At 37.5% G+C, this 20,602-nt stretch overlaps 1 protein-coding gene across 1 annotated transcript; it reads left to right on the plus strand.

Annotated features, from left to right (window-relative positions):
• The first annotated feature begins 4,485 nt into the window (after positions 1–4,485).
• Positions 4,486–14,141, plus strand: KINESIN-12B (phragmoplast-associated kinesin-related protein). The gene is made up of 16 exons (XM_068462354.2): positions 4,486–6,586; positions 7,478–7,615; positions 7,696–7,779; positions 7,878–8,003; positions 8,103–8,162; positions 8,256–8,309; positions 8,398–8,490; positions 9,017–9,112; positions 9,262–9,404; positions 9,909–10,058; positions 10,155–10,284; positions 10,379–11,623; positions 11,723–11,821; positions 11,909–12,061; positions 12,159–12,956; positions 13,628–14,141. The coding sequence occupies exons 1-16, from the start codon at positions 6,290–6,292 to the stop codon at positions 13,937–13,939; spliced, it is 3,978 nt and encodes a 1,325-aa protein (XP_068318455.2). The 5' UTR covers positions 4,486–6,289; the 3' UTR covers positions 13,940–14,141.
• The last annotated feature ends 6,461 nt before the right edge of the window (positions 14,142–20,602 follow it).

Below are 20,602 nucleotides of genomic sequence, written 5' to 3' on the forward strand. Positions count from 1 at the left end.
TAATTTCTCCCAGAGTATGTGAATTGACATTTATGCCCTTGTTGGCAAGTGACGTGGACATGTTTATTTGTTCTTAAATTATTTTTCTCGCTATCGTAATTAAATTGTACTCGTCACTACGAACGCATGAGCGCGTGTTAGACTCGAATCGGACTTGTAACGTAAAAGTTATGCTCCATCAAAGTACAAGGATAACAAGTAGATTTGTACACGCGTGTGTATTAAATTATCAGTGTTAGAACCACTATGCTGGATAGATTTTCTGAATCCTTTTACTGTAGGAAATCTAAAAAACCCCCATATTTTCTTTTTAACCCAACACATGCCTTCCTTTGTCACTCACCAATCAAACTTTACCATTTTCACTCTCACCAATCACATCTCTTCCCACTTCCCTGCACCTAATCTGAAGAAGAAGAAAAAAGAAGAGAAAAGCATTCTCTCTGTGTCCCTCCCAAAGTCTCTCTTTCTCTGTAATCGCCATGAACGAGCAGCAAAGTTCGTAGATCGAGCCCAAAAATCACACCATTGTGTTCATCTCCACTCCACGAACACAACCATACCAACCAAATTCAGAACGGACGAGTTTTGACTTGCGAACTCGGAAGGTCCGAATCGGACCAGTTTTAGATCAACGTATTTTTGACCGAGTCATGGCACTTTAGGACTCGGGGAAGCTCTCTCACAACTCCCAGAGGCTCCTAGGACAATTTTGAAGAAGCTTTGACGTTTAAGCAACCAAGTTTCGAGGAGCCCAGTTTTGGCCGGATATTTCAAGCCCTTTTCAGGCCACCTCCGTCCACTTTTTGGACTTTTGGAAGATATAACGTGATTCTACACTTCATAAGCTTCATTTCCATATAATTTTTTGACAAATGGTTGAGAAATGAAGAAGATATGAAGGTTTGAAATTTTTCCAAAAATTGGCGAAATTTTCCAGTTTTCAGCAAGTTCAAACGGTGGCAACCGGCGAGGACCACCAGAGAAGATGACGGAATATTCCGTTAACTCTGATGGAATATTCTAACTGCGTCAGTTAATGCTGTTAACCTCTGTTAATGCTTTAACAGAATATTTCTAACGGTCGTCAGGCCTCCATTAGCTTCTGCCTACGCGTGGTGGCGTATGGCCGTGCCCTAGACGGCGCGTAAGGGCGCGTCCAGCCTTCGATTTGCTTTCTATAAATTTGTGTAGGTCTGTGACGTTGAGTAGGTTAATTTCATATAATTAAACCCTAGGTTTGAGCAAACTATGAGGGTTTTATTTAAGTTTCCGTATACGTGTTTTAATTAATTTAAAAATAGTTATTTCGAATATAGGGGAAACTTATCTCGATGACTTGAGGGGTTAGGCAAGGCTCGGGGGCTACGATCCGACGACGTATTTGTGAGTGAGCAGTTTGTTTTTATACCTATATATAATTATAGTTTCCATGAATCTGTATTTACCTCATTTTTTACGCTTATATTGCCAAATATCGTTATTGTGATAAATGCTGCTATATGGTTGGGATATTACTATCATGACATTCATACATATTTGTATATGCTCATCTTGCTGCATCATAGTGTTAGTACTTTGCCCCAAGGCCAGAGACGGTCATTTACTAATTATACCCAGTCTTGTTGGTATCAGAAATTTTATGTACGAACTCGTGTGTCAGCTTAGATGGATAAGCACTTAGTTATACTTGTTTATCACATAATTATATTATTGCGGCATTTGATATATCATGACTTGGCATATTTCTAGTTATTGTTGTTGTACTGTTGTTTAAATACTTACTTAGTATGTTTTAAGGAAACTATATTTGTTTTACAGTGAGGGGTTACCATATTCGAATATAAAGGTTTTCTTACAAACATTTTTTTGCTGGCTGACTCAACTTTGTCTTTCACCCCTCCAAGACCTAGATAATTGTACTCTTTGTGGCCTTCGAGAAACCTCAGGCAGTTCTGACGTTAGCTCTGTTTAGAAGTATGAGCTTATAAGTGTACTTTAGCTATTTTGACTACTTTACTGTAGTCGTACTGTCTATTATGCTCTGAATAATTGTAGTAGGTTTTTCCCACGACTGCACACTCTTTCACCGTTTTATTTAAATCAGTTCTAATTTAGTTTTAATTTATTCACCTTTTCACATTACTTACCCTTATGGTTACGTCATCTCACAGTGACGCCCATCATGCTTCGACCTTCATCGGCGGGGGTATGTCATAATGCCGGTTATAAAAAAGGTCTTTCGCATGTGGATAATAATGTGATTAAATTAGTTATCAAATGATTGTATATTTTTTTTAAACAAACGATGTTATCTACACTAAGGGAGAGGGGGTGGGCTCAGCCTCACAATGAGCTAGCAATAATGTGATTTAATAAGTTGTTTATTAAATATTATTTTGTCACATCCCAGACTCCAACCTTTCGGATATTGTCCGCTTTGGCATTCTGGGCCTGGACTATGTCGCAGCCACCCAGCTACCGCACGGTTTTGTTCTTGTGGACCGTAGTCCACAAAAGGCCTCTCTGAAGTTAAAGCTCTGGGCATGGATATATAAGGCCCAAAGACCACGCCCTCACGGGCGATGTGGGATACAACAATCCACCCCCCTTAGGGAGCCCGACGTCCTCGTCGACACACCACGACCGTGAGTCTGGCTCTGATACCAAATTGTCACATCCCAGACTCCAACCTCTCGGATATTGTCCGCTTTGGCATTCTGGGCATGGACTATGTCGTAGCCACCCAGCTACCGCACAGTTTTGTTCTTGTGGACCGTAGTCCACAAAAGGCCTCTCTGAAGTTAAAGCTTTGGGCATGGATATATAAGGCCCAAAGACCACGCCCTCACGGGCGATGTGGGATACAACAATCCACCCCCTTTAGGGAGCCCGACGTCCTCATCGGCACACCATGACCGTGAGTCTGGCTCTGATACCAAATTGTCACATCCCAGACTCCAACCTCTCGGATATTGTCCGCTTTGGCATTCTGGGCCTGGACTATGTCGCAGCCACCCAGCTACCGCACGGTTTTGTTCTTGTGGACCGTAGTCCACAAAAGGCCTCTCTGAAGTTAAAGCTCTAGGCATGGATATATAAGGCCCAAAGACCACGCCCTCACGGGCGATGTGGGATACAACAATTTTCTCTATTCTTAATGTAAATTTTATAGAGATCGATTTATTAGTGGATTCAGCTGCTTTAATTTATTTATGAGGGGTTTCTTCTAGCATAATCTAATATTATTCATTTGCTTTGTTAATTTACGCATATAAATACATTTTCTACACGTGCGTGAGCGCTTGTATGAAGACTAGTTTTATATTAATGTAAGTGGAAATTTCTATATGAAGATAATAACTTCAAACAATTGGTTATTACATTTGGAAGTCATCACATCTGCCTATTATTATTAGCGAAGAACTTACTCAAGATGAATTCAAGGTGGTTGTGACGTCATGATCAGATAATATTGGATGCATAAATTTACACATCCAAGCATAACGTATATTGTAAAATCGAATCACATGAGGATAAACTCGTTTTTCTTTTCTTTTTATCAATGACAAATTTTATTAAATTAATTACTAGACTTTTTGTCGATTAAATTTGAACGCACATTATTATACAAGAACTCAATACCTTTATTTAACAATTTAACAAAGGACTGCTTGCATAAACTCGTTTGGTATAATTCAATTCTCTGTCCTACTGTTGTGATGCTTATCGCCTCGGTCTCTGCAGGTGACGGAGCATGGAGCATGGAGCATGGAGCATGGATAATGGGGGGAAGAGTACGGTGGCAGAGGCTGGTTTTGGTTTTATCTGAATGACACAGAGAGTATGAGAGAGCGACACGTGTGGATCTGGTAGGGAGAGTGCAGCCACGTTGGGGATTGCATGCATGCAACTAGCTAAGCTGCTGTGGACTGGAGAGGTGGAAAGAGTTTTGTATCAAGTAAAAGCCAAAAACACAATTGACGACATTCACATGGGAGATATGTACTGAAAAAGTTTGGAGTAGTTTGGGATTCGGGATTTGAACTTTGGAAAGTTCTAGTGCTAAATACAAATTTTGAAAAGGTTTTCATCTTAATGATCTTTAAGATGGATCAAATTCATCATTCTGATTATTCATTTTTAAAATTAATTAATGTTGTCTCTAACATTCACTACCGCATATCAATTTGGTATTTCCGTTAAGATTCCATCAACTATTCTGTTATTTTGTATGTGGTACCCATAAATCCAATAAAATGGTGACACGTGAATTACACAAAATAAGGATTTTTATCGCAAATGATCCCTAATATTGATCCAACTACTCATTTTGGTCCATGAGTTTCAAAAAACAATAAATTTGGTCCTTGACTTTCAATACCACACATCAATTTAATCATTCCGTTAAAGTTTCGTCAATATTTGTTGTTCCACTAATCCAATCATATGGCACACATGGATTAACTATAAGAAACCTTTTTTTTTTTTTTTTTTTTTTTTTTAAGATTTTAAACTAAAAGTAAAATAAGATACTAAAAACCAAAACTAAAAGAAGAAAAATAGGTCATCGTCGTCTTCATCAAGGTATGCTCAAAAGGAAAATGAAGGCACACCACTAAAGTACTTAGCCTCCTTAACTTACTTCTCATTCTCCCTAGTTGGTTATAATCTTAAATCCTATCAAATTTGAATTGAATTTGGATTTGATTTTATTGAATTTAGATTGAATTTTTTTTTTCAAATTGGGGTTGTGGGATGCGAGAAAAATGTAAGCGCAGAATACTCTTATTTTGGTTCACTCTTAAAAAAATAATTTCTTATAGTTGATCCACGTTGGGCCATATAATTGGATTATTGGGACCATATTAATGGAGGGAACAAATTGATGCGCGGTAGTGAAAGTCAATGACCAAATTTATCGATTTTTGAAACTCAAGGATTAAAATAAGGAGTTAGATCATTGTCAAGGATCGTTTGCGATAAAAACCCTTATTTTGTGTAATTCACGTGTCGTCATTTGATGGGATTTGTAGGTTCCACATACAAACTAACAGAATAGTTGACGAAATCTTAATGGAAGGACCAAATTGATGTGAGATGAATCTCAGAGATGACATTGATTGATTTTGAAAGTGAGAGACAAAAATGATGAGTTTGATCAATATCAAAAATCATTTATGATAAAAATTCATTTTTAAATAGAAATATAATGCAAGCGCGTTAAAAAAAAAAAATCAGTTTATTAAATTACTACATTTATTATGTACAAATCAACATATATCAGCAAAACTTCAATTCAGTTCAACTCACAACCCAATTCATCCCTTAATCTTCCCCTGTCTCCCATCTCTCATCTCTCTCTCTGTCATGATTGCTTATAATTGATTCAATTTCACATCAATATTCCATTAGTTGCAAACACTGGTGAAGGAAGGTGGCTTTAATAATTAATCTTCTTTGGAACGCAGTTCAAATTTTCTTGCCTAAAATGAAAAAATTGACAAATTTTAATACTGAGAAACGTTAGTAATCTTCTCATTTGAACATTTTCGTTCTACATTTTTGGTTCCCTTTCTCGCCTTATGGTATTGCACAATGATCTAAACCAACAAATCAGAAATGATTTAGTAAAATGATAGAATAGTTAACATTAAATTCAACTCAACTGCAAAAAACAAGAGTATTTGAATGTGTGACGCAGTAAGTTAAAAATTCATTTATCAGATCAATCCACCACCTGTAATATCCTCTTGAAAGTTAGCTCAAGTGCAATAAATCTTTCTTGTGGTCAGGATCTTCTTTTTCGATCCACTGCGTTCGAAAATCAGGTAGCAATTTAGTATTTCCATTTAGCATTTACCATGTATAAAAACGTAGTTGCAAGTTGCAAGTTGCAAAGGAATGCCTTTTTTGTTCGTTGGATAATTGCAAATGGATCCTGGACGTCCATGTTTAAGGAAAGTAAATCAAGGGTCCATATGCGAATCGGGTTACCCAAAAACTCCATCACAACGCTCCAGATCCAACACAAATTCAAATTGCTTTTTTTTTTTTTTTTTTTTGACTTCAATAAAAAAAGACCCCACCCTCACGTGCTTTTTCAATTTCCCCAAATCTCCCCAAAATTCAAATTGCCCTTTCTCTCTCCTCTGCAACGGCTACCCCTCATTTCTCTCTTCCTTGTCTCTCTTCCCCTTCTATCTCGCTCTTCTGTCCATCCAAACCCTACTCTCTCAGTCCCACCCTCTCTCTCTGAAACCCTCGCTTTCTCTCTCTACATTTCTCGATGAAGCACTTCATGCAGCCGAGAAACACAATATTGAGGGAGACGACGGAGCCTCCCTCGTCGCCAAACCCTAGCTCCGTCAAGCCCAGGCCACCTCGGAAGCCCAAGGCCTCCAAGGAGAACACTCCCCCGTCCGATCCGAGCACCATGATCTCCGATTCAAAACCTTCGCCGGCCGCGAAGTTGAAGAGCCCATTGCCGCCTCGGCCACCGTCGTCGAACCCTCTCAAGCGGAAGCTCAGCGTTGACTCTCAGACTGAAAACTCCGCCGCTGGAACCTCCGATTCTGGTGTCCAGGTACTTTCTTCTTTCTTTCTTTAAATTTTAAATTGACAAATTGCTAAAATCTGTTTGGTTGCCTAGAAATCTTGTGGGATTTGTTGAATTATCTTTTACCCTTTGAGTTGATATCGTTTGGATTTCTCCATTTTTGTATTGCCTACACTTCGATTGCTGTCTGTGGCACGTTGTTCTTGAATCACTTCTGCTTGGGCTCTGTAAAATCTTGTGATTTTTGTTGAAATCTTTCTTAATTTTGACTTGATATCATCATTCCCTCTATTTCAAAATGTTTACATCTCAACTACTATCTTTGTCTGTAGGTTTTGAAATGATTGTTTGGCTGCTGTGAAATATAAAAGGTTAAGTAAACAATCAGGCATTAAGACTCAGAAGAATTAAAGATAATTGCGTTTTCACCTCAACTAGGGAGCGATTCTTATATACTGACATTGAATTCTTATTGTTAACCTTCATCACTTTTCAACATTTTTGTTCTTTTTTCTATATATTTAAATTCATAAGATTGGCGAAATCTGTTTTGTTGAAATTTTTATTTTTATTTTGGGTGGATATCATTCTTTCTCTAATTTCAGTATCGTTACAGTTTGATTGCTGACTGCAGTTCATGATTATTGACCCACTTTTGTTTTCCTTGGCTGCCGAGAAAAATCAAAATATAATTAGTTAAGAATGAGAGTGAATTAAGGAAAATGTCGGTTTTCCACCAAGGAGTGCTTTGTATATGCTAACCTTAGTCTCTAATTATTCTGTGGTTCACCATATGGCTGTTATTTTGCTTATTCTATTTAAAAAAGGGCTCACTGAAAGAAAACAAAACGAAAAAGATATCTGCTAAAGGATTCGAAATAATCTTCTTTATTACTCTTCTTTTCTTAATATGTATAGGTAGTAGTGAGAATGCGACCACCACGAAAGGACAAGGATGAAGGAGATATGATGGTGCAGAAATTATCTAGTGACTCTTTGTCGATAAATGGCCAGACCTTCACGTTTGACTCGGTTTGCGACGCAGATGCATCACAGGCATGAACTCTTACAAAATGGTACTCTTCAATAGCTGATTTAGAGTAAAGTCTTACCTTTTGCTGTGCTTGTCATTGCAGCTAGATATTTTCCAGCTTGTAGGAGCACCTCTAGTTGAGAATTGTATGGCAGGTTTTAACAGTTCTGTATTTGCATACGGACAGGTCTGTTTCCATTCGTCTTTTGCTTCATTCTGTGTCTGCGCTATGTTAGGATGCTGATGCTATTTCTGTTATATATGTTTGGTTATTGAATTTATCAGACAGGAAGCGGAAAGACATATACCATGTGGGGTCCAGCCAATGCATTGATGGATGAGAATCTATCAAGTGATCAACAAGGGTTAACCCCCCGTGTTTTTGAGCGTCTTTTTGCTCGCTTAAATGAGGTGAGCTTTAATTTTGCTCATTAGTAAATTAAGATAACACCCTTTAAAGTTATATTGTATTAAAGTTTTCCCACAATTTTTGGGAATTCGTCTTTACAGGAGCAAATTAAGCATGCTGACAAAGAACTCAAGTATCAGTGCCACTGTTCTTTTCTTGAGGTAGAAGCATTACGTAATTATTCATTTTGGTTGACTGATTATTGGTCAATTGCCTGTTAACTTATTTCACTTAATTTATCGGCTCGCTTGTAGATTTACAATGAACAAATCACAGATCTTTTGGATCCAAATCAAAAAAGCCTTCAGGTAAATGGAATATTTGTCTTTTTTAATCATCAACCTTTTGTACAGTATGTGGGCTGGTGTTCATAGGTCTTCTACATTATTTTTCTAGATAAGAGAAGATGTTAAATCAGGCGTTTATGTCGAAAATCTCACCGAGGAGTGTGTACGTACAATCAAAGATGTGACTCAGCTTTTGATAAAGGTTTGCTTTATTATTTCACCTGTACAATATTCATAGTGTAAGTGCATATAATAATACTAAGGAGAAACATTGTCAGATTACTTTTGAGCAGATCTTAACAGTTTCTGGAATACATATAGTTCTCTCTCAGGAACCTTTGTCTTTCAAGATGTGGAAATTTAGGTTTGTTTGTATTTTCAATAATACATCCTGATTATTTTTGCAATCTAGTAGCTTGCATTTAGGGTGGCTTCTTAAGCAAGTAAAAAATATAGAGTAGATTAGAATAAGGGAACTTGGAAGTGGTTGTATTATGAAAGAAAGTTCTCAGGATGCAGATTACAACCAGGGAGAAGAAATATATGAATTAGAAGAGTCTCATGATTATTGATTTTGTTTCCGACACTTCAGATATTTATTCCCAGTGGCAATGCTTTATACATAATCAGATAATCTTTATAGAAAACGGCATTGTTGATGAATGATTGGAGCTTGGATAAATTTTTTTTCTTTCAGGAATTCTATTATTAACATGTGCTTTATACAGGGCTTGTCAAACAGGAGAACAGGTTCAACTAGTATCAATGCTGAGAGTTCCCGCTCACATACTGTATTTACATGTGTTGTTGAATCTCAATGCAAGGTAATAACTGATTTTAGGACCTATGTGCAGGACCTATGAACATAATACTTTACCAATGAACTTGTTCATCATAATTTTACTTATGTGCAAGATTGAGATTTATATCTATTCTCATTTTGGTACTCACTTATGAACTTTCACTTTTGTAGAATGTGACAAATGGTATAAGCTTTAAAACCAGTAGAATAAATCTTGTTGATCTAGCTGGATCAGAACGTCAGAAGTTAACAGGGGCAGCAGGAGAGCGCTTGAAGGAAGCAGGGAATATCAATCGATCACTCTCACAGCTTGGGTATGGTTTATCTATCTTCTTTCATAGTTCCATTATAGGTGCATTTCAAGCTTTCTAAATGTCCTATTTAGTATAGCTGTTATTTATTTGTTTGGTTGAAGCACAGAGGTTAATTACAGATTACAGTGATTTGTAATACCGTGGTATCAGTTTACTATACCTAAATAGGTCAAGAATACTAGCAAGTTTGAATTCTGTATCCAACACTTAATCCAAATTTTGAGCTTACACACTTGAAACAAAGCTGTGCTGAGCCTAGCTTTACCTGGCTAGAGTGCTGCATCATAAAGTCACACAAGCTTGATAGAGTGATTTGTAATACAGTGGTATCAGTTTAACTAAATGGATAAGAATAATATCATGTTTTAATTCTTTATCCAAAGCTTAATACTGAGCTGAGCGTGTCATTGAAATTTTATCTCAGATTCAGAGTTTTGTTATTTTCGAGATTTTGTTCTTTTCTTTTATACTTTTATGCTGATTGCAGCTTATTATTTCATGCAGGAACCTTATAAACATTCTTGCTGAAATTTCTCAAACGGGAAAGCAAAGGCATATTCCCTATAGAGATTCCAGGCTTACATTCTTATTACAGGAATCTCTGGGTGGAAATGCAAAATTAGCAATGGTCTGTGCTATTTCTCCAACACAAAGGTAGTACTGCAACCCCTTTCTTCCTTGAAAGTAACATTTAGCTTTTTTTTTTTAATCTGTCTTTGTGAATTGGAAGTAACTGATATAATCTTGCAGCTGTAAGAGTGAGACTTTCAGTACATTGAGATTTGCACAGCGGGCTAAGGCTATCAAGAACAAGGCAGTTGTTAATGAAGTAATGCAGGAAGATGTGAATCAGTTGCGCGAGGTGATACAACAGCTTAGGGTATGTTCTCTCTCACTGTAGTTTGGAATATTGTGATTCATCCATTTACAAATTAAACATGTGAATCATCCCTATGAGCTTGTTAATTTGACAGGATGAACTACGGCGGATTAAGGCACACGGAAACAACCCAGCTGCTTCAAATGGGGGTCACAGTGCAGCATGGTTTCGTCAAAGTTTGAATATGCTCAAGGCTAGCCTTAAACCTTCGATGACATTACCCCATGTCGATGATGACAGTGATGAGGAGATGGAAATTGATGAGGAAGCTGTTGAGAGGCTTTGTGCTGAAGTAAGTAACCAGACAGTTGTCAGTGAAGCTAACAACAGAGCTGATGTGAACAGTGTAGAAACAATGAAATCGCATTCACAACTTGTGGCTGTTGAAATTGGAAGCTCCGAAGGTCCTCAAAACCATGCATCTGGAAGTGGTTGTATCAAAGAACAAGGTGTTGATGCAGATGTTAATATGGAAGAAGGAATCTCTGAACAAGAAGGGGACATGATTGTTGAATGTGGTACCAGCACCCCAGTTATTCCCAGTGCTAGTGCATCAGATATTCACAATCTTATAGAAGATACCTCCATGCAGCCCGTTCAGGAGGAAAATATTCTAATGTCCTCCATTAGTGATTTTCTAATTGAAGAATCAGCCTGCAAAAGTGCAGAGAAAGGTTCCTCATGTGCAGCCTCTGATCCTCCTGGAAGCATGCCTGGCTGCCTTTCAGTTGCAGATGAATGCATTGGTTCTTCAAATGGCTTAGTTAACTGTGTTTCTCCATGCCTGAGCATAGTTCCATGCGACGCACCCCAAGTTCTGAAGTCTCCTACCCCCAGTGTTTCACCCAGGGTCAACGCCAGCAGGAAAAGTTTGAGGACCTCCTCAATGTTGACTGCTTCTCAGAAGGATCTTACTGGTCGGAGTACGTTAAGCCCAGACGGCATGTGCATATCTTTGGCAAAACCTGCAATAAAGAGCTCAGCAAATGACCTATCTGCTCAAACATGTAATAACTTTTCGGCACCTGCTGAACAGTTGGCAGCAAGCATTCGGCATGGCCTTGAAATTATTGGTAGTCACCGCCAAAGTTCAGCTTTAAGGAAGTCGTCATTTAGGTTTTCATTGAAACCTTCAGAGTCTAGGGTGATTGTGCCAGTTTCTAAAGCTGATGTGGGAGTACAAACTAGTCAAGAAATAGTAAAAGATGATTCAGTGGAGTTTATGTGTAGTAATTGCAAGAACAGGATGCAGCTAGAAGTCGAGGCCAGTGAGATTATGCAATTGGTACCTGTTGATGGATCAGAATCTGCTGACAAATCCAAGATACAAGTTCCCAAAGTAAGCTCAAGAGAGAAAAGCTGGATTTTCAGTTATTTTTTCCGAATTTTTTTTATTCATTAGCAACAGTTACTTGACATTTTCCCCATTACTGAACAGGCTGTGGTGAAGGTTTTAGCTGGAGCTATTAGGAGAGAAATGGCATTAGAAGACATATGTGCCAAGAAAACTTCTGAAATTATGCAGCTAAACCGATTGGTAGGTTTCTCCAAATTCTCTGACAGCCATCCACAACAATTATTTTCCTCTATTGTTTGCTTGACGTTTTTTAGCTGTACTTTACAGGTTCAGCAGTACAAGCATGAGAGAGAATGCAATGGCATTATAGCCCAGACAAGGGAGGATAAGATTCTACGCCTTGAGAGCCTCATGGATGGTGTTTTACCGACCGAGGAGTTCATGGAGGAAGAGCTAGTGTCTCTCACACACGAGTATAAGGTATAAACTGTCTATGAAGGCACCATTTATGTGTTTTTCTCTCTTTTTTTTTTGCCAGATGTTGTCTTTATGCTTATAGATTATCCATCGCATACAGCTTTTGAAGGAGAAATACGAGAATCACCCAGAACTTTTAAGGACAAATATTGAATTGAAAAGAGTTCAAGATGAGCTGGAAAATTTACGAAACTTTTGTGATATGGGTGAAAGGGAAGTGTTGTTGGAAGAGATTCAAGATTTAAGAAGCCAGCTACAGTTTTATGTAGACTGTTCATCCACATCAGCCCGGACACGAAACTCTATGATGAAGTTGACCCATTCACGTGACCCAAATATGGTTCCTCTAAGTACAATTTCGGAGTCAAATGAGGAAAGCTCTGAACAGAAACTTGAACAAGAGAGACAACAGTGGAATGAGGTAGAAAGTAAGTGGATATCTCTTGCTGAGGAATTAAGAATGGAACTTGAGGCTAGCAGATCACTGGCCGAAAAGACAATGCAAGAATTAGAAACTGAAAAGAAATGTGCAGACGAGCTCAAGGAAGCAATGCAACTGGCTATGGAGGGGCAATCACGAATGTTGGAACAGTATGCGGATTTGGAAGAGAAACATATGCAACTGCTTGCGAGGCATAGAATGATACGGGATGGAGTGGAGGATGTGAAGAAAGCAGCTGCTAAGGCAGGAGTCAGGGGTGCCGAGTCCAAATTCATAAATGCTATCGCTGCAGAAATTTCGGCATTGAGAGTAGAGAGAGAAAGAGAGAGGCGATATCTGAGGGATGAAAATAAGGGGCTTCAGGCACAATTGCGGGATACTGCTGAAGCTGTGCAGGCTGCAGGCGAATTACTCGTGCGACTCAAAGAAGCAGATGAGGCTGTTGCAACTGCTCAGGTGTGTTAAAAGTTGTTTGTGCTTTGATGTTTTTCCGTTTTCCTCGGTTGAGATCCTTGCTTTCAGGATTCTAATGACTTTCCTTTTCCATCCTAATTTGATAAATTATTTCCATTTTCATCCTTGTTTTTTCTTTGCAATTAAGTTCTGAATTTGATCTCAAACCATTTTCCTTGTAAGTTTCACTACTCAAGATGATGCAAAGGAACACAAATGCTGTTCTTTTTTTGTCTCCTTTTGTAACTACCTGCCTAACAACTTCCCCTCCCTCCTTCAGAACGAGTTGCAAAGACCTGTAGAAAACCATCATTCATGAGCTTAACTAATAGTTGCAAAGACCTGTAGGTTAATCGTAGTAACTTCCAGTCCAATTAGCCAGAACCCTAAATATAACACTTAAATTTACTGACAATGAGAGACTAATTGAAATTGTATTGAATTTTTTCTCTGAGATCAATACATGCAACCATGTTGAGCTGAGATACTGCATTTTGATGGAGAGTTTTATGTTTTGAATCATTTCAGATATGCTCTCTATCTTTTTCGGTTTCATAGAATTCATTCATGTTATCTAGTAAACTCTTGACACTATTAGCTTGCTCTCTCCTTCCCCCATGTATACGGCCATTTTCTTGTATTTGATATCTTACTAAACTTCCAATAACCTGCAGAAGCAAGCAATGGAGGCCAAGCAAGAAGCAGACAAGGCTTACATGAAGATTGAAAAACTGAAGAAAAAACATGAGAAGGAGATCAGCAGTCTTAATGAGCTCATTGCCGAGTCTCGTTTGCCCAAACAAGCAACCCAACCTGCTTATGACGGTTCCAATATGGCAACATACGATGCAGGTGAGCCCCATAGCTTAAGTGATCAAAGATGGAGAGAGGAATTTGAACCATTCTACAATGGGGAAGAGGGCGAGTTGCGAAAACTCGCCCAACCCTCATCATGGTTCTCTGGTTACGACCGATGCAACATATAGAAATCGAATTTAGTGGTGATATATACAGTGTATAAACTTAAAACCAGTAACATTTTGTGTCAAATAGCTCCATTGTATGCATGTCATCTGGTTGTGTACCGGTTCGACCATTTCCATGAATTTTTTTTTCACTGCACTTTGTGTTCTGTATCAGATTCTTTCATAAGAGATGAATGAATGAATGAATGGTTGTATTCTTTTATCCAGCTATGTATGATCTCTTCATGCCCAATCTTCCTAGTAACACAAAATCTGTTCACTCCTTTTGGTTCAGAGTATATACTAGAATGTGGATATGCATAATAACTGCCAATGCTGCAAAGAAATGGGCAATGTGACCAAGAAATGCAGTCGCTCACCCCTGTATTTGATATCGAGGAAGCGGAGTAAACGGGTGTGCTTTTAGTGTTTTAATCTCAATCTCTGGGGTCGATTATAACGTTACATAGCAATCGATGCTACATGTTTGAGCTGTTAGATTTGATTTTGACAAATTGGTAGATCTATTTTAATCTCATTCACTCATTTTCTGCATCACTCAGCATTACATACCATTGAAAAAAAATTGAAACCCTTGATATTAAATCTAAAAATGGATGACCATGAATTCCTCTTAACTAGGTAACTAAGGGGGCGTTTGTTTGCCCTCACTAAGTTGGACTGGACTGGACTGGACTAGCTATTAGTCCAATACTGTGTTTGTTCCATGCTGGGACTAACATTAATGAGACTAAAGGGGACTAGCATGGACAAAACCCTTCACTAAGAGGTCTTAGCGAGACCCCCCAATAACCATGGGACTAGCTAAGACTATCCTCTCTTTCTCGTCCTCGTCATGCTCAACGACCACTCCCGACAGACTCCTCGTCATCTCCGGTCACCTAGATCAATCATTAACTTTCCGACTCTCTTTCAAATCCATTTCACAACTAACTTTCATATAAAATATACCAAATTGAAGCTGGGAGTGACAAGATTACGATTTTACCTGAATCGAGGCTAAAATGTGGTCGAATGTGGCTGGAAAATGGCCTGGAAGTCTCGGCCTGTTTGGGCTTCTTCAAATCCATGACAGATTCGAGCATTCAAAGCTAAGATCTCGGTCCAGGGATGGTGATGAATTTTTTGGCGGTGCTAACTTCATCCAATTTAATGAGGGTTGGCCGGAAAACACATCGGGAAACCTGCAACTCGTCGGGAAAATTGAAGCCGTGAGGTTCCGTTCGAACAACGCATAGCTAGAGAGGGAGGGAGGACAGAGAAATAGAGACTTAAATCAATAAGGAGTTTGACTAGGAATAAGAAAGAGACATGAATTGAGAGGTCTAAGAGGAAAAAAAGAAGGAGAGGGTGGGACGATGAGAGAAGAGGAAAAGAGTGGGACGGAAATGGTAGGAAAAGATGGAGAAAAAGATAAGATCATAATAAAATATTAATAATTTATATATTAAATAATATAATATTAGAATTTGTTATTATCCAGCTTCTTAGTCCAATACTGCACCAAACGCTTCACTAAGTTAGTCCAGTTTAGTCTAGTCTAAGCCAGTCCAGCTTAGTCCTTGAAGCTAATCCAGTCCGAGATAGTCCGGCGCAACAAACGCCCCCTAAGAGAACTAAACTCAACGAAGAAATGGGAGGCTTTGGAAATTTGGATATGGTGAGTACCAATTGAGGAGGCAATCTACTTGGAAAGGTATCATCTCCGGATTCTTTCCTCCTAATCCACCACATTAGGGAATCTGTACCGTTGAAATTTGATCCAACGGCTACAAACAGGGGCCCATTGTAAAAGTTATAATAACTTCAGCCTTTTGATCAAATTTCACCAGTACAGATTCCCTGATTTGGTGGATTAGGAGGAAGGGATCCGGAAATGATCATTTTCCATCTACTTGTTACATGCATTGATAGGGATTTGGATCCCATCCGGATCTAAATTGTGGGGATCCTAGAGATCCTCACATCTTAATCATTCATCATACATCATGCGGTTATAAATCATTTGAATTGTATTATTTAAAATTAAACACAAATAGTAATTAATGAAAACTGGCCGCATGATATACGATGAACGGTTAGGATGTGAGGATTCCTAAGATCCTCATCCCATTGATAGCTACATGTATGTGTATTGTGTGTATGCATATAATTTTTTTTTTTTTTTTCCAAAAGTTGAGGCTAAAATTATGTTTTTCTTTTCAAAATCATGAGTATAAAACAACAGAAAGCAGAAGTAACTCTATCCACGCTTCTGAAAAAGCGCTTTTTTAATAGGAGGCTGGTGAACAATACCAATTAAGAAAACTTTCATATTGACAATCTTACTCCATATCTTTTTTTGCTAAAAGCATTTTTAGCATTATAATTTACCAAACACTTGTTTTTTTTTTTTCACAACTATTTTTTTTTTTTTTTTCACAGCAAAGCAGAAACAGTCTTAAAAAAAACATAACAATTTCAAACTAGCCCTAATAGAACAAAACTCAACCAAGAAATGCTAAGCTTTGAAAGTTTGGATACGGTGGGTCCTGCAACATACTTATTACATACATGGAAAGCTACATGTACATGTGTACATGTGGATTGTGTGTATGCATATAAAATTGGTGGCTTTTGGTGGAAGATTTTGGGCTGCACATTCAATTTGTTTGGTGATTGGTGTGGGTTTGGTCTGTCAAAAGGACAAGGAGGCAATGTTCAAGTGGGTGAAAGAAGCATGTCCATGCCTGTGGGAAATGGGAGGGCACAAGCATTTACTAGTTTTAGCTTGTTGTGGAGACCATAAAACAAGAGGGTTTTTAGACGTTTGTTGTTGCCTTGTCCCTCTCTGACACCTCTCTATCCCTACCACGGGACCATTGCACATTTCAGACCTTGAGCCTGGGGATACAAGGCAAACAGGTAGGCCTCATACACTAGCCATTGGTTCAAACCCAACTGGAAAAGAAATACATATCTTCTTTCATCTCTTTTTTTTTTTTTTTTTTTTTTTTTTTTTTTTTTTTCAATAATTAATTGTTTTGGCATGTACCCTCGTTTATTAAGCATGCATTAGTTGCATTGGATTATTTCGGACTGGCCTAACTTTAGGGACTAAGTTGGATTATCTTAGAATAGACTAACCTGGACTAACTTCAAGGATTAAGTTGGACTGACTTAGAATAGACCAACCTGGACTAACTTAGTAAAGCGTTTGATGCAGTATCAAACAACAAGCAAGATAATAAAATTTATTTATTTATTTTTTCTTTTTTTTTCCTTTCCTTATTCTAGAACACTCTCTCCCTCTCGCAAAACCTCTCTCTCTACCCCCTCCCTCGTTTCCCGTCCAACTCCCTCTTCCTCTTCTCACAAATTACAAAACACAAATCCCAAATTTCACAACTTTCTCACAAATCCCAAATTTCACAACTTCTTCGCAATTTCACAATTGAAATCAAAATCGCTGCCAGGTCTCTCGTACTAGCGACGGCGCACTCGAATTTATAGTACCCAATGGCGCCAACAACAAAAGCCCCAATGGTAATTGGGAATTTGGTAATAGTTTTGAGATAAAGATAAAGACTCTAACCACCAGGGTAATCCACCACTTGTTTTTAGGGGTTTAAAAGTATTAGTTTTGAGAAAGTTGAAGCCATCGAAAGTTAACAAGCCAAATGTGTTCGCCGATTTATTTGTAACTTGTTAGCTTTGTGTTACAACTAAAAATCTATAGATTTTGCATTTGTTTGACACTCTAAGATGAATTAGCCTATCACAATTACCAGAACAAAGTCTAACAGATTTCAAACTCAAAGATGACAGATACTTGGCTCATCGAAATTGGAAAGGAATTCCTCAAAATAGTTTGTGGTGGAGCCACTAATCTTCATACTTATGATTGGAATCGTTTGGATTAAAAACATTATATAAAAATTATCTCTTAAAAAAATCAATTGAAATTAAAGTCAATTAGTCAATCAACTGTAGCAAACAAATTGAGGGTTTGTAATATATTAAACTATCCTTTTATAGAGAAGTTCTTTACATGGTGATTTATAACAGAAATTTTCTTAATCAACCATGAACAGTTTTTTGTGTAGAAATTTCTCGACAATATTGTGGAGCCAAAATCAATTGGTTTAATGTTAAAAAAACTTGGTTTAAAAAAAAAAAAGAAAAAAAAAAGGAAATATGTAAGAAGACTCTCAAACTGGAATTCTCTATGAATTCTCTGCCAACTCATAGTCTAACGTGAATTCTCGTGTTAACATTATAAAATATGTGTAAAAAACATAAGGCGACAAAAAATCCGTTAAAAATCACATTTTCGAAAGACTCCCCTTAACATTTCTCAAAAAGTAATCAGTAGCATGTCAATCTCTTGAGGCCATGGGATGTTGGGGTAGAGTAATGCTATTTGATATTCTTTCATTAAATTGAGATGACCATAAAACAAATATAAAATAAAATAAATAAATAAATAAAAACACAAACACATGAATCATTCCCAACCATTTTTCATAAAATGGAAACAATCAATTAGAAGGAGAGAAGAGGACTGTCTGGAAATAAAAGTTTTGCACTGCCCTACAGGTGGGTAGACAAGGTGTGGTTTTTGTCTAAAATCAAAGTCTAATCCACAATATTTTTCTTGTGAAATTTTAGTTTCACAGTCTCTTCAATCACTTCTTTTTAATGAAAAAATACAAATGATACTGACAAAAAAGGAATCCTTGAAACTCAGTTTCAACGTTTTCAATCAACTGAATGGCAAGTTCTCCCAACCCTTCAGTTACTCTCAAACTTGTAAAATGAACAAACTAATCTCCATTAATTTGTTTTTACCCGTAAAAGATCTTAAGTTTGAATTTAATGAATACCAAGTATAATAATATCGTCCTATTAAAAAACATCAATCAATTCCTTTCCTTCTAAGCAATAATCTGTGCTATCTATCTCATTGCAATTATAAGCCCAACAAGCTGTCATCAGAATCATCACCTTCATTGTTGAGTCACTCAGCCAACCCTGATAAGGTTTTGGTACAAATATAATTGGCATTGGCATGCATGGAAAGGAGAAAGAGAGTTTTAACGAAACACTTACGGTACTGTTCACTTTTAACAAAAAATCATATTTTTACCTTTTCCTAGTACTATTCACTACATCCTTATTTGTCATTTTTCAGTAAAACTAAAGTTTTTTGGAAACACGGTTCAGTACATTAAATGTTATAATACAAGTGGTTACTACTTATATTATGACACTTAATGTATTAGACCGTATTATCGGCACACTGAAAATCTCTCAATGTAAAGGTGTAAACTAGTGCTTAAGGAAAGGCTTAATGGCCATGGTTGGTGGTGTAAAATGATAGTTTCCAACTGGCCACCGCCACTGTTGATCCCCAACCCTAACCCCACATCAAAGGTCATGTACCATCCAAAGTTAAGGATTAATGCTTCTTGAGGTGAAGGAAAGAGACATAAAGAGTACTCATGCCTAAAGAGTAGGAAGACTTATAATTTTCGGGTGCAACGGTAACACTATATTTGCTATTTTACTAAAAAATAACACGCTATTACTACATAAAGATCAACAATATATAGAGATTGACAGTGTACTTATCATTTAAATTCTCTTGAGGAGAAAGAAAGAGACATAAAGGGTACTCATGGTCTAAAGAAAAGAAAAACGAAGGATAGAGACCTAAAGAGTAGAAGGACTTATAATTTTCGTGTGCGACCATAATACTTATATCTACTATTTACTGAAAAGTAATACGCTCTTATAGTATAGAGATTAATAATGTATTTATCAACTAAATTCGAGTGAATTGGAAGACTAAGATGATGAACCACAACAAGTGGTCCAATAAAAAAGTGCGAACAACAGCTCCTTAAAGAAAAAAAATACAAGAAGGTCCTGAGTTCAATAAGTTGTGAATTTGCTTGATCGTGGCCACAAGTAGGGTGAAATTCCCAACTAACCTCTTCCAGGCACAAAAGGAGTGAATAACTGTGATTTGACACCAGTTATCCCCCTTTTAATCATGTATAAGATAAAATTGAGTGTATTAAGTTATAACCCCACAAAACAAACACATTACACGTGTCTTTCCAAATCAAACTTCCCTACCAAAGTAGTGAGGACCCATTACTCTCACTATCGCTAGGGTCAGTTAGTTGGGAGTTCTTCCTAATTTAGTTGATAATTTGGACCACTGAGCATTAAAATTTGTTCTCCATGACTGATCTCCGCTTACATCTTACCACCTGTTAAATCATAACAAAAATGAATGGGATCATGTGTGTAAAATCTAAATCAATACAAGTAACTGATTTGAACACAAAGCAAAACATGGAGTGTTTGATAGGAATTGCAATTATCTCAGATGGGTTGGCTTGGCTGGGGCCCAATCAAGAAGGCAGGTCTCAATATTCCCTTTTTTTTTTTTTTTTTTTTTTTTTTGTGGGTATAATCTTAGAAAATTTTGTCGAACATGCCTGCGTATAGTCTGGTATGAACTTGAAGATTGAAGACGGTTCATTAGGGCACGCATGGGAACTACATAAGTGATGGGTTTGAACCCCACGTCATCTCCCCCATTTAACCAACAATGTTTGATTATGTAAGACGTGATAAAGGAAACCAATCAAGAATTACGTTTAAAGATGA

This window comes from Pyrus communis, chromosome 4, assembly GCF_041283825.1.
Source record: "Pyrus communis isolate YQ-2024b chromosome 4, ASM4128382v1, whole genome shotgun sequence".
Taxonomy (NCBI): Eukaryota; Viridiplantae; Streptophyta; class Magnoliopsida; order Rosales; family Rosaceae; genus Pyrus; species Pyrus communis.

What these genes read in the sequence shown, in the direction of transcription:
- KINESIN-12B (XM_068462354.2), top strand. Translation starts at nt 6,290, where the DNA reads ATGAAGCACTTCATGCAGCCGAGAAACACAATATTGAGGGAGACGACG. An exon ending in CCTCCGATTCTGGTGTCCAG is followed by an intron (nt 6,587 to 7,477) that starts GTACTTTCTTCT and finishes TAATATGTATAG; the next exon opens with GTAGTAGTGAGAATGCGACC. An exon ending in CCAAGATACAAGTTCCCAAA is followed by an intron (nt 11,624 to 11,722) that starts GTAAGCTCAAGA and finishes ATTACTGAACAG; the next exon opens with GCTGTGGTGAAGGTTTTAGC.